Consider the following 15,144-nt stretch of genomic DNA (forward strand, 5'->3'; position numbering starts at 1 on the left):
GTCCAATTTATTGCAATTAATTAATATGCAAATTTCGTTTTAATTATTTATGCGCGGAGAGCCAAGATCAAAACATGCATTAATTCAAAAAAGTCAAAAATTAAATATAAAAAAACAAGTTTTTTTTTTTAATGAAATTAAGAAGCAACATTAAAAATTAAAATGAACAGAAATTACTCCGTATATGAAAGGGGCTTTTCCTCCTCAACGCCCCGCTCTTTACGCTAAATTTTCTTACTGTTTTAAAAAGTAGAGCTAAGAGAAAGCGTCAAACTTCCTTTCAAAGTCAAAGTTTTGTTATTGTCTTGTCAATAGTCAAAACTTCTGAGTTAAACTCAGGAAGCACAACTTTTCCTTATAACTTACGTTTCCAATTGCCTTTATAAATGTGACTTTTCGTTACAGCTATCATAACAAATTTTCTTGCAAAACGCTAATCGCATGCGAAAACCCAATAATTAGTAATCAGTCTATATTATAAACTCTTTAGTTTAATATAGAAATTTGAGATTTAGAGATTTATAATGAAGCAAGAAACCTAATTCAAAAAATCTTTTGTTAAGGATCTATACCCCTACTTAATCTTTCATCCCTGCATGTTCTTTCAAGTACATCTTTTACTTTAGCTCAGCTCTATAGCGACCTCGATGGGATCTTTGGTATTTCGTCATCTTTTATTTTCGATCGAGATAACTTTGGTCTTTGTAGCATTAATTAAATAAAAAAAAAAAAATCAACTGAAAGTAAGGAGAAACATTAAAACTGAAAACAAATAGAAATAATTACGTATATGAAGGGGGTTTCCCTCTCCTCAACACCTCGCTATTTACAATGAAATTTTTTAGTGCTTTTAAAAAAGCCTCTTAGTGTTCTAATTAAACGGCCCTTGTGTTTCAGGAGTCTTTCTTAAAGAATGGGGACAAAATTCAAACTTTGGCGTAAAGAGCAGGGCATTGAGGAGGGGGCAATCTTCTTCATAGGTGTAATAATTTCTATTTGATTTAAGTTTTAATATTGCTCCTTACTTTCAGTTGAGAAATCTTATTTTTTAAATTAATTTCTGATCATTTTTCAAATAATGCCAGGAAATCTGGCCCCACCTCCATGAATAAATCCTCCTCCCCACGGAAATATCCTCTAGACAGTTCAATCCCAGTGAAAATTTATCCCCTACAATTACCCTTAACCACTCCACGCGTATAATTGATACGGAAAAGAGAAAGCAAGACAGATACAAAGAACTTTGCATAGAAATTCTGGCAAATTCCACCAGTAAAAATATCCCCTGACATACTCACCCCCTAACAAGTTCACTCCCTCGAAACTTCTCTCGCCATGGAAAAATCCCCGGCAGAAAATTCGCCCCTCCCCAACTGAAAATGTATGTATACTTCCCAATAACAAATACTATGCGCAAATAAAGGGCAAATTTTATAACTTAAAGACCTTTTCCCAGGGGCTGTGGGGGAGGGGTTTATGTTACATCCAAATGTATAATTACTGTAATTTTAAACATGATGAACAAAATTGCTACCGCAAAGTTATTATCAGATTATTATGGGAAAAAAGGTGCGGGAAGCGGCCTAGTTGCCCACTAATCTTTTTGGTTACTTAAAATGGGCCATAGAATTTTTAATTTACAATTGAATGAGTCCTCTTTCCACTGGGACCGCTGGGTCGGTCATTAACACTAGTTATTTGAGCACTCGTTAATATTTGTCCTTGATGTTTTTTGTTGTGCGATGAATTGTGCTAAATTTTAAATTAAAATTATTAAAAATTGATAATTAATAAAATTAATTATTAATTAATATTTAATTAAAAAATTCGATCACCCTTGAAAAAAAACACGCATCTGTGATCTTTCTTCCGGCAAAAAATAAGAAAATCCACGTTTTTGCTGATAGGAGGCTGAAACCTCATAAATACGGTTCTTTGATAAGCTGAATTTGATGGTTAGATTTTCGTTGAGATTATTCTCTTTTTAGCGGGTACTTTCCTCCTTTTTTGAAAATCAGGTATATTTTCTCAGACTCATAGCTGTTGATTACTTATATATTTACTATATTATTATATTATATTATATTATTATATATTATTATACTATATTATATTATATATTTTACTATATTATATATTATATATATTATATATATTTACTTAATGAAACTTATATATTTGGAATCAGCATAATAAGCCTTAGATATAAAAACGGTATAAAATTCCGTTTTTTAGAGTTACAGTAACTATTGAGCCGCGTCGCTCCTTACTTTCAGTTCGTTACCACGAACTGTTTGATTATATTCAAGCTCATTTTGCTCCATATCTAAAGTCACACTCCAGCCCTTCAATGGTAGGTCAATTTGGAAGCCTAGTCTTTGAATCAGCTCGAAGGCATCAGTAATTTAATCTCTAAGAAAATAATAAAAAAATTCTCATAAAATAATAAAAAAAACATAAAAATATGGTTTCGTTAATCAAGGATCGCGCGTCAGTTTTTAAAGAGCACGCATGTCTTCTCCTAACAGGTCATCGAGTCCTTGCGGGGATTACTGCCACCTATTAATTGTACGCTTGTGAATAAGTCTTATGTTACAAAGCCACAATACGACACCCATGGGCGTACGTTCTCTGGGGGGGGGGTGCAGCCGATTCTGTGATAAAGGGTGGGGGGCTGAAGTTATATTAGCAGTTCACAGAACCTTAAATTGCCAGCAAATTCTATCATACCTATGAAATCTTTATTAATAAGTAATGACCAAAATTCATTAATTGTCAATAAGCTTCAGCATTAATATTCTTGAATTAGAGCTATATCTTTTAGTAAGACTTTCTTGGATAGTTGCTTCTTGTTTGACTTTTTTTTTCTGTCATTCCAGCTGTTCATTTCCAGCTTTTTCAACCATTTACCTTTTATAAACTGCTTTTTTAGCCATCTACCTTTTTTCAACTACTTTTTCAACCTTCTGTTTTTCAACCATCTGCTTTTTCAGCCATATCTAGTGTAGATTTGAAGATCCAGGGGGGAGCAGCTGCCCCCTGCCAACCCTTTCGTACGCCCATGACTGAACCCCTAGCCTACCTTAATTCCAGCTTCTCTCAGAGCCTCCAAAGTTTCACCCACACCATCTTGTAATTTGTCTTCTACTGCGGTCACACCCATCAGCGTCAAATTGCTCTCAAATTTTCCGTAAATAATTCGCAATTTTTCCTCTCTGTTTTCTAAGCTTTCACTAGCCACTTTAAGCTCATTATTCAGACTTTTGTATTCTTCTGATGACAGATATTTGGTTCCATAAATTAATGTGCGGAGTCCTTTCTGAAATTGAGATAATTTTAATTCTTTTATTTAAGCTGTTATTTATCTTTATTTTACCATGGCTATTGAAAGGATAGGGCGTACATGAATTGAAACAAGGAGAAAAAGGGAGATAAACACCAAAAACAAAACAAAAATACAAATTACAGTAAAAATCGAAAAAAAATTAAGGAGAGAAAAAGTGTAAACAGACAATGAATAGATTTACATCATTCCTTAGGACCATCTTTATTTTACTTATTTCATCATACTTAATCATCATACCAAAATTCTTTGTCAAGTGTTTGGACATGTATAAAATAATAGTAATTAGACGTATTCTAATTTGATGTGCAGGCACCAACATGCTGTGCTGGTGCCAACATTCTACGCTGGTGCCTGCACAGTTTTATAGCCAAATTCTCAACGAAAATAAAATAATTGCCAAAAATCCGTTCTTGTCCTTACAGTACATACTTTGAGGTATGATGACAAATTGCAATATAAAAGAGCAGAATTTTTGCACATGTAGAGAAGAAAATCTTGATAGCATGCTAAACATTGAGGTCTCTCGCTGAGGGGGATAATGGAAGTCTTAGGGCTCTTATTATTTTTTACACTACCACTACTAACAACTCACTGCAGCACCATGCCGCCTTAGGCCAACATAGCTACGCACACTCCTTTTCCATCCCCATCTTTTCAAAGCCTCCCTCTTTACACCAGCCCAAGAAGTTCCAATGTCATTTAAATCTTTTCTTACAGCCTCCTTCCACCTCTTTAGGGGATGACTTACTTTTCGTTTGGCTTACGGTTGGCTGACAGGGGCGATCTTTGGCAATATGACAACCTTCATCTGCAGATCATGTTCTAGTCAGTTCAACCTTCTTATCATTATAGCCCTAGAAAGCGGGATAGAACCACAATTTTCAATTAGCGTAGTGTTTGAAAAATGGTCAGTAATACAGGTAACCGAAAAATCCTTAGATAATTTCTCTGAAAATCATTAAGAGCACACATGCTTCAGAGCCGTGCTTGCCTCTGTAATCACTATAGCTTCCAATATTTTAATCTTGGTTCGTAGACTTATCTTCCTATTCTTCCAAATTTTTTCAACTGTGACATAACTCTCTGGGCCTTGGCTAATCTATTTTTAGCAAATTTACTACGACCACTGTCTTCATTAATACTACCTAGGTAGGTGAAACCGCCCACTTAATCGATCATCTCGTTAATCAATATTACCTCTTCACCTTCACTTATTCCAGCCTTAGCAACTTAGTCTCATAAATATTAATTTTAAAATGTATTCTTGTATCCCTAACCCCTAAAACACTGAAAATCCATTCATTTTGCTAATATTTTCATCAAGGATGCTCAAATCACCAGTATAATCTAAGTCTTGGAGGTTTTAACAACTTCATTTGATCCCGTGCTCTCCCGAAGCCTTTACCGAGTTTCTTTAGACAAAGTCCTTCAAAATGATCTATATAAATGGGGATAGAAAAAACCCTACTTGACTTTTGATTCACTTATGAAACCAGCTACTAACCTCATTTCCAACCTTAACAGCAGCAACGTTATTCTCGAACATAGCATTAATTAGTTTATATCTTTATCCGGTACACCATACGGGGATAGAACCTTCACTATAGGCTAAATCAATGGCTTGTTCACAATCTATAAAACTGAGGGCTAAAGGGGTCTGACGACTAAGACTCTTTTCAATTCTTATTCTCAATTATTATTGTCCAAATGACAACTCGGTCGACGCATCCTATCCCCCCCCCTAAAATCACACTGTTGCTTTTTTAAAACTTTACCTACAGTATCTCTAAGTCTAAAATGTATAATTATATTAAGTAATTTGTTTCCAACAGAAACCAGCCTAATGCCTCTGTAATTACAACCCTAGCTCTTGTCACCTTTCTTATAAAGATAATTTAATTAAAGTTTTCTAAAAATCGCTAGGCACTTTCCCTTTTCAAGAATCATGTTCATAGTCTTCAATAATTTGTCACTAACTTCAAAACCACCATATTTAAAAAAGTAATTTACCACACAATCAGTACCTGGAGCCTTATTTTTGTTTTCCTTTTAGTATTGTCACTAACTCATCCTCACAAAATAAATCTTCCGTCACTTCGAAATTGCCTCAAACACTTTCATTCTTTACGATTTATCTTTTCCTGTAGCTGTATCACGGTTTAGCATATTTTCTCTTTAACTCTATCTATCTCTCCTTAACTCACTCCTTGTCACCAATTGTGGTCCCATTCCTACTTTTAACCTTGACAAGTTCAGATTGACAGTTCACTTTCAATTTTTTAACATGCCAGTACAGTACTTTGCTATTATCCCATCTGGCTATATCTTCAAGATCTTCATCAATTTTATCCATGACCTCACCTTCGCATCTCCTCAGTTCATATTTTAATGCATTCCACACTTAATTTAAATTCCTTTCATTTTCATAGGATTTATCACTGAGATAATTCTTATATCAGCCCCTCCTCCTCTCTATTAAACATAAAGCTTTTTCAGTAATATTCCTAGCTGTGTATTCTTAACTTCGAAATTGTTTTACTAAAATTATTCCATTTATCTTCCGCATTGTCAAATTTTAAACTCTCCAGTTAAGCATTCAACTATTCCTATGAGAATTTCTCTCAAATTCTCATCCTGGAGTCTACCAATATTTTTATCTATGGCAAGTTCAGATTGACCGTTCACTCTCAATTTTTTACCATGCCAGTACAGAATTTTGCTATTATCCCGTCTGACTACATCTTCAAGATCTTCATCAATTTTATCTATGAGCTCACCTTAACACCTCCTCAGTTCATATTTTAATGCACTCTACGCTTCCCTTATATTCCTCCTAATTTCATATGATCTACCGCTCAAACATTTTTTGTACAAGGCTCTCCTCCCATTTCTCTAATAAACCTAAAGCATTTTCATTCATATTGAGGACACTGTTGAGGGATTTGTTATACTAAATCAAAAGGCAAAATGTTCAATGAGTTTATCAAAAATGAGGATTTTTATCAAAAGGAGAAGTTTATCAAAAAGGAGGAGGGTATTGAGTCGAAAATTTCAGGATATGTTGAACAGAATGTTCAAAAGCGGTCAGAAATCGCCAGCCACCCATATTGGCCTCCCACTAAAATATTTGATCAAACTTTGGAAATAGAAATCGTGTTAAAAATAATCAAAAGTCCAAATACTACGCCTATGGGGATGACATAACCCCTCAGCTTTGGAGAGGGGTGCCATACACTATAAAACACGCTGCGTGTATGCTGATTCTCATAAGGACGTATCGTCAATGTAACACGGGTAGGCTTTAGACTTTTACAGTTAGAGGAGGGATAATTTCTCGTCATTTTGAATTGAATTGTTATAGGAATTTCTTTTTGCTGGACTTAAAATTTAATATCGCTCTACTTTTCTTTGAAAGATTTCTTTTTCGGAAAGTTTTTGACTAATTTTAATAAAAGACGATGCGGGCTCAAAGTACTATTTCATTTTGGGCCAATATGCTGAGAAGTAGTGCTCCTACAAAATTAAGCTCTTTCGATTAGATATTGAAGTTCTGCTTTACTTTTTCAGAGTCAATACCTGTTAAATTGAAGTCAGATATATATATATATATATATATATATATATATATATATATATATATATATATATATATATATATATGTACATATATATATTTAATTTAAAAAGAAACTGTATTTATAGCACTTTTTCTATTGTGTTACGACCTGCAAGATGACATAACACAAATAGATTGTGGAAAATTAAAATGTTGTAACCACACAAAAGTACTTACGTCTACAGACATATGAACAAAAACAGGATCCAACATAGAAGCAGGAGAGCGAAACAATAGGGTAGAGTAGGAGCAAAGGAACAAAAACCTTAACGAGCGCAAGTTCGAATACAGGCAAAACACTGTAAGATATCACCGGAAAAGTTAGGGTCGTAACGTTAGAACTTTCGAGTATGTTAATTGGGATTTTGAAGTAAATGAAAAGACAATATATGCATTCAAGTTCTTTATCAGGACGTATTTGTGATATTTAAGGAACGTCTCAAGCTATTAATTCCTAACTTTCAGGGCATGTTTAGAGGGACGTTTCACTACATTTGCTTGTTAAAAGGGAGTATCTACAATATCTTAGGAGTGCCTGAGGGCATATAGTTGATCACTTTCTAGACACGATTTCTTTTATATTTTATAAGAATTATTTGAGTTAAGTTAGTGACGAGCTGTAAAGTGTGTTTTATTGGTGGCGTAATAGCGCTGCTATACGTGCTGCTAACGGTAAAACCTTTGAAAGGTGCTTATTCGATTTGAAATTGAAACTTCTAGTGCCCTTTTTAAAAGTCAAAAGTGACTGGAGGGTAAACTTCCCCCTTCGACGTCCGTTAATTCCCCGAACACATCCAAGCGAAATTTTGAGATGCCCGCGTTTTTCAACATAGTTTAAAGGCCCAGCAACAATGTCTGTGGAGATGTCAAACCCCAAGAGCCCTCGGGGGAAGGGATCTAAGTAAAGTAATTCACCCATTGTTTACATATAGTGTTTGTTAGTGGAAAAGGAGGGCATGTTTGACTTTTAATTCCAAAAACACTTAGGGCATTCAGGTAAATCTTTCAGAGAATGTTGAGGGGAGTGTTCAACTAAATCAAAACATGCTATATGCATACTGGTTGTGAAAAAGCCGCAACTTAGGAATTACTGAGTGTATCAAGTCAGAACTTTTAGGAAGAGGTCACCAAAATAAAGTATCTCTTACCTTGGCGTACAAGTCCACCTGAGATGAAATAGAGTCAGTTGGGTCTGCAGTCTTTAGAAGCATGGCTGTTTCAGCGCCTTTAGTAATAACCCTTATTTTGCCATCAGGACACAAGAATACAGCTGTCATACATTTGCGGTCTGAAAATCAAAAATAAATAAAATTTAATATAATAAAGATAATTTAAAAGACTAAATTGACCAATCACGATGAATAAGAAACTACAATTACATTACACTTGCATTTTGGATAATCGGTAATGTAAATGGCTTCAACTGTTTAGTTTAATTTCGGTAATTAATTTAATTGCAAAATTTTTTGGATCAACAGCAATTATCAAAAATAAAAAAAAACAATGCAGTTAAGAAAATTGGGGTTTATGTGATTAAATGTTTGAAACTAATTCAGCTTAATTCTTCTCCAAGAGAGAAATGTAAGTAGGGGCCCTAATTAGAGATAGTGATCAATGTCCTCCCAACAGATTCAAAAAATACATTATTTTTGTCATCGTAAAAAATTGACATAAATTCCTTGCCACTCCTCTCTACAAATTTTGCTGAATCGGTGCCAATTCTTGTTGAGTGCTTCCCAAGTATAATTCTTTACTACTGAAAGATTGGCTGCAAATTGACAGTTCTATTTTAACTATGATAATAAAGTCCACTTACTTGGTTTCGGGGGAATGAGAACTCTGTTAGGTGTGTCACACGCTTTCAAAACCACGTGGTCAGACTTCCTGCGAAAGTCATTCTTTTCATTGCCTTTTATCGTTTGAAAGACACAAACGAGAGGTTTTTATAAGTTATGTTTTTAAAGATTCTCCCAAGGTATTTAGGGGATTAAACCTTAAGCCCGATTGAACCATATTGAAGAATGGAGGGGTATTCATCTTGAGGTTTAGCTTCTGCTTGGTTATACTTAGGCTAACATCCGCCTCCTTCGGACAGGGCACTAGATTAGACAGACAAGAAAGACTAGACTGAAAAAACTAGACTAGACACACCAGACTAGTTAGACTAGAATAGTCGAACACCATCAGAATAATACGAAACAACATCTTGTATACAGCTTTTTGTAAAAAAAATGTATTTAGTATAAATATTAAGTTTTTTTTAATTGCAAAAGGCAATAACTGAACCAATTTCCTTTCAAATGAGCCACTAAAAAGCTCTCTATGATGTTCCAATGCCCCGCTAGCTATGAAGGAAAAAAGAGGACATTGATGGTGATCTCCATGCAAAAAAGTGATTTTCCTTGTTCTCCAAGTCAAAGGATAGTGAGTTTCCTGTATAGCGTTTCGGTCAAGACAATACCAACGGTGTATTTTATGTTTTGATCCAACAACATTTTAGGCTGTTGTTTTTGTTAATAGGGGCCATGGTGCATCATTTACTAGATTGCAGCTGCCACTGCAACCACAAATAAACAATGACATAGACTTTTCTTCTAGTGTAATACTTATTGGAGCAGTTATTTGATCTGTTTGGTCTGCAAAACAAAAATCAATCAAAAACTTGAGAAATAAGAACGCAGCAAACCAAAGACTGTGAGAAATTGAAAAAAATATTTTTATTTTTGAACTTGTATGAAAATCAAACTGAAAGATTTTCTGACGATATAGATTATTACGCTGAATACAAAATGCAATTTATGGCAAATGGAATTAGTTTTTACGTCACTAGCAATTTTGTCATCATTTTTTTGCCTGAAGCACCATCAATTCAACCGAAAAGCTTAAAAAAAATCAACCAAAAATCTAAAGCAATAAAAGTTTTTCAGTTTGGGCACTGAAAAACATAAAGTTACTGTTTTGAATTTAATATTCATAACACCATAATTTAAAATCCTTAAACAATGAAAACTTGTTCTTTTGAAAGTTTTGCAAAGAACCTGATTATTGCAAATAGAAATCCAACAAGTGTAGGTAACAGACATACTCTGAAACACATTATGGAAGATTCAATTAGAAGCACAAACACATTTCTGTACTTCCCAATCCTATCAATGAAACTTGTTTTTAAGCAAAATTACCAGCCTGAGGGTTACTGTAAGCAAAATTACATATTTCTAAGAATATTCATTCACATTTTCAGTGAAAACCTCTTTCAAAATTTCGTCTGAGATCATAAATCTTAAAATGCTTTATTTTAAGTGTCCTTAATTGGTTTGCTTTTACTGTACCAAAACTCCTATACTGTTTTGTGTTTTCAGTAAGGCGATAGTTTTCTATAATCATAAACACATAGGAAAATATCATCGGTTGGTTTATAGCACAGATCGAAATCAAGGAATCAGGCATCAGAGTCACTCAAGTATAACACCATACCCAATGTAACATCATCTTGCATACAAAGATACAATTTTTTTGTCAAAAAAAATTTCATTTTTAATATTATGTTTTGTTGCTTACAAAAGCACGTAGATATGACAATTTCCTTTAAAATGACCCAATAAAAGCTATATGATGTTTCAGTGCCCATTTAGCAGTAGAAAAAAAAGAAAGAAAGAAACAACGACACATGGGCGCTATCTATTTACAAAAGTGATTCTTTTTACGGTTCAAGAAAGAGGAATTTAAGTTTTCTTGAACATTGTTTTCGGCAATGGCAATTCCAATACTTTTTGTTCGATCCAACGCCATTTTTTTAGGGGGTTTTAACAATCTATGGAATACGAAAACACTCTAAACGTAATATTTCTGGATCCAGGAACAGGAAATCAGAATCGAACAACATATTAGCTATGTTATTTGCAACAGAATTTGAGCTGTCCAAAATTTTGAAAAAGTCCTAAAAGTAAATTACCGTTTTTACAAGAAATGTACTAAACTAGGACTTTTAGTTTGTTATTTTTCTGTAGCTGAGGAACAAGAGGATTAGAAGAAATCATTTCCAATATAGATTAATTCAAATCCATCTTATCCGTCCTACTAAGCTTTTACTACTGTCACATTTTGGACCATTTCCTAGTTCACTAATTATAGTATCCTAGTTCTTTAATTCTGTCATACCTACTTCTTCTTCCTTTTTGGATGGAAATCAGTTAATAATCAATGATATAGCCTAGATAAAGGATTATAAAGTCGGATATTAGGGAAAGAATGGAAAAGAATACGATTTATTTTATTGTATGGAATTTATGCTGGTATTTAAGGAATAGAAGAAAAAAGGAAACATATTTGTTTATATATTGTAAAGTTTTTAGATAAAGAAGAATAATTTTGAAAACGAATATTGAATTCGAGAAAAATTTTCAAATAAGTATTTTGTGATCAATATTGATACAACTACTATTTGAGCAGCAAGACGTTTCTTTCTTCGTTTCAATAAAACGAGTATAGGCGAAAAATATTGAATATTTAAAAAACGGACAAACTATAAGAAAAGGCAGTAAGAAAAGATAATTCCTCTAACTTTTGAAGATACGCCTGGAAAGTCTAGCAATGGATGGGAAAGCAATTCCCAAGACTGGCTTTGCCAAGCGGTTATCATGCTCCAGAGTTCTCCTCGATAACCCATTTCGGGACTAGAAACCTGCTAAAGAGGTTACGAACAACATCATTAGGTGCCCAGCATGCCCGCAGATTTGAAATATCTATGAGGAACGTAAGGCACGAACAGACCAGGGAAAAGCATTAGAGATGCTGAAAATTCAAGTTTCGAGTCCAACACGGTTGATTTATTAGAATATGAGAGTAAATCTTAAGTGTAAATTTATGAGTCGGTGAGCGTTGGCGTTTCTATGATGTCGAGGGGGCCAGCAGCAAAATACGGGTTCAAGTTACCCATCAACCTGTGTGAATGGACGTTGGTTTATTGTTAATTTCTTAATTGGTCGTATGTACAAGTATTTTGCGACATTGGCGTTACATACCCCTTTTCAGACGACGCGTTTTATGTCTACGATATGTCTACAGAAAAATAAGGAAGGATCTTTCTGTTTTACCCAGGGTGAAAGACTCAGCATCCATCTGTCTGGACCAGGTAGAAAGAGATCTCCCAGTCGTTAGATTCCTTTACAGCATGAAATTAGTGCTCGATTATGACTTTGGTCATCTGATGCACTAGTTTGATTTTTCTTTAAAATAATTGTGTACTTCCCCCTATAGACTTTTTTTTTTACTGAATGTTTTATAAAATAAGAGTTAAAAACCCCTCCAAATCCTGTCCGAAGTTTTTAGTGTACAAAGTTAAACATTCTCGAAGGTGACTTTTAAACACCATAACATACTCCAATAAAAAATATGCTGCATAGCATACAACTAATTAAATTACTAGACCATTTTTACTTTAGCACATCACTAGAGTATTGCCCATGACGCATTCTCTTAAAGATTATTATGAAAAACTACAAGTTTTATTGATATCTTAAATAAATAACCACATTTATCAAACAGTTCATGGAAAGATCAAATAGCTATTTCTTTAGAGGTAAAAGGACCCCCCAAAGTCTGTGGCGAGAGGCTTGTAAGTTATGACATTTACCCATTGTTCAGGTGTAGTATTCCTTATTGGGAAGTATAAAGACATTTTTCGGGAGAAGAGTTTGTGCATAGGGCGAATTTCCGTAGGAATAATCTCCCTTGTTTTTGTTTTGTTTTGTGTTTTTTGTGTTTTTTTTTCTTTTTTCTTTTTCCCTTTGCTTATATTTTTTTCTTTTAAATGTATGTTTGTAGATGTTGTTTTTGTTGTCAAGATTAATTAATTAATTTATGTCAAAGAGAAAAGTAAATAATTTCCCTTTTTTTTTCCCCCTTTTAGTGTGAGTGTGTGGTGCATTTGTGTGTGTATATTGTGTAGGTATCCGGTAAATAAATATTGAGAATTATGTTAGTTTGCAACTCATTCCTTCCTTGGCCGATATTGGAAAGGAAAAGTATTGCTTGTATCTTTTTTCTGTTTGTATATTTTCTTAATCTATTTTCTTTTTATTCACTTATTGCTTGTGTTAAGGATAGTTATTTCAGTCATATTATTGTTGGTTATATTTATTTCCGTTTTTTAAAGGAAGTTATTAAGGGCTCTTTTAACTTTCATTCGTCCCGGGATTTACTGAGAAGAATAATACTGGATAGTTATGATGATTTTTTCTCACTTGACCAGTACCGTTTAAATGATTTTGAAAATGGTTGTAGATTTTGATAGATTGCGTCCACTTGAGAATAGTCCACTTAATTTGGCCCATTTGGAGATAATAGATGAAAGTAGAGGGATTGATGATTTTGTTGTAGAGGAAAGTAAAATAGCAGTACGCTATATTAGCCCGGTTGATATTTCTGAATCGATGCCTAATGATTCTCTTACGGTTTTCCACTTGAATTGTCGGGGACTGCAAAGCAGTGTAACATATTTAAATGAACTATGTATGTTTTCTGGAATTCAAATATTAGCTCTAACTGAAACTTGGTTACAGAATCATAATTCTAGTTTATTAGAAATAGGTAATTATCGATTGTGTCTTAAGAATAGGGAGACTCGTCAGCATGGTGGACTGGGTGCTTACATTAGAAAAGACTTGCTAGCTATAGAAAGAGATGATTTAAGGGTTAATAGAGAAATGGTATTTGAGAGCTTGGTATTAGAGGTTAGCAAGAAATCCAAGGTGTTTTATTTGGTTGTTGTTTATAGACCTCCGTCGAGCAATATTAATGAATTTTTTATGTTACTAGAAGAACAGTTGGACATGATTAGGAGTAGAAACTTACCTATATTTGTGTGTGGTGATTTCAATATTGACCTAATGAATCTGTTTATTAATACAGAAGTTAGCCAGTTTTTAAATATTATGCTGAGTTATGGGTTGAAGCCTACGATTACAGTCCCAACTAGGGTTACTATGAATTCAGCATCGTTGATTGATAATATTTTTGCTAATGTCAGTTACTATAATGCAAGTGTGATAATAAATGAAGTATCTGACCATTTTGGGATATTTTTGAGTGTTCAAAATTTTTTTAGTAAAGGTACTAGGCTTAACTCAAATTCACAAAATAGATATAAAAAAGTGATCATTGATAATAATGTGCTCATTCTTTATAAAGTAAAGTTAGAGAAATGTAATTTTGAATTTTTAAATAGTAATGAACTAGATATTAATGCTAAGTTTCAAAACTGGTATTCAATTATAAATAGTTTATTGATTGATTGTAGTATTTGTAAAAATGCAACTCGTCGTAGAGAAACTCCAAAGAAACCCTGGATCACCCAAGCTCTTTTAAAGGTTATTATTAGAAAAAGATATTTGTTCAAAATGTGTGCGGCTAGTAATAGTGTAAGTGATAAAACAGAATACAAGATTTATAGTAACCAGTTAAATGCACTACTTCGTAAAGCCAAAGCTGATTACTATCGTAATAAATTTAAATCTTGTGAAGGTAACCCTAGAAAAACATGGCAAATTATAAAATCCGTCGTAAGTCCTAATAATGATGGTATATTTCCTGACGGTATACATAATGATAGTACAACTGCTGATAGAATGTGCCGTCATTTTGCTAATGTGGGAAAGGATTTGGTCCAAAGTATAGTTATTTCTGAGCATGAAGGTAGTTTTAAGAAATATTTATCGAATGCAAGTGATGTTTCGGCGTATCTGAAGCCAATCAACGCTTCTGAGCTTTCTGAAACATTGAAAAATTTAAAAATTGGAGCTTCAGGCTCTGATTTTGTAACAGTTAAAACTTTAAAGTATATTTACCCTGTTATTTCCGGTCATTTAGTGTATTTATTTAATGAATGTTTAAGGACTGGGGTGTTTCCAAGTTGTTTTAAAATTGCAAAAGTTATTCCTGTCTATAAAGGTGGAGATAAAAATGTACTAGGAAATTATAGGCCCATTTCTTTATTACCAGTAGTATCTAGATTGTTTGAGAAATTGATAGTTAAAAGAATGGTTGAATTTTTGGAGAGTAAATCATTTTTTAATCCAAATCAATTTGGTTTTCGGAAGGGTTTATCTACTGAGCATGCTGTTTTATTTTTGACAACTTTTGTGAATGATGCGTTGGATAATTGTATGAAAGTCGCTTCTGTTTT

The 15,144-nt window shown here is 33.6% G+C and overlaps 1 protein-coding gene across 1 annotated transcript in view; it reads right to left on the bottom strand.

Annotated features, from left to right (window-relative positions):
- The window catches only part of LOC136030707 (phospholipid-transporting ATPase IF-like), a 156,788-nt gene that overhangs the window by 75,766 nt on the left and 65,878 nt on the right, over positions 1-15,144 (bottom strand). Inside the window, exons 15-16 of the mRNA XM_065709778.1 lie at positions 8,111-8,250; positions 3,083-3,319 (exon numbers count right to left, since the gene is read on the bottom strand). Coding sequence (XP_065565850.1) covers positions 3,083-3,319; positions 8,111-8,250 — 377 coding nt within the window. The remainder of the gene's footprint in view (positions 1-3,082; positions 3,320-8,110; positions 8,251-15,144) is intronic.

The sequence above is a fragment of the Artemia franciscana genome, chromosome 8, assembly GCF_032884065.1.
Source record: "Artemia franciscana chromosome 8, ASM3288406v1, whole genome shotgun sequence".
Lineage (NCBI taxonomy): Eukaryota > Metazoa > Arthropoda > Branchiopoda > Anostraca > Artemiidae > Artemia > Artemia franciscana.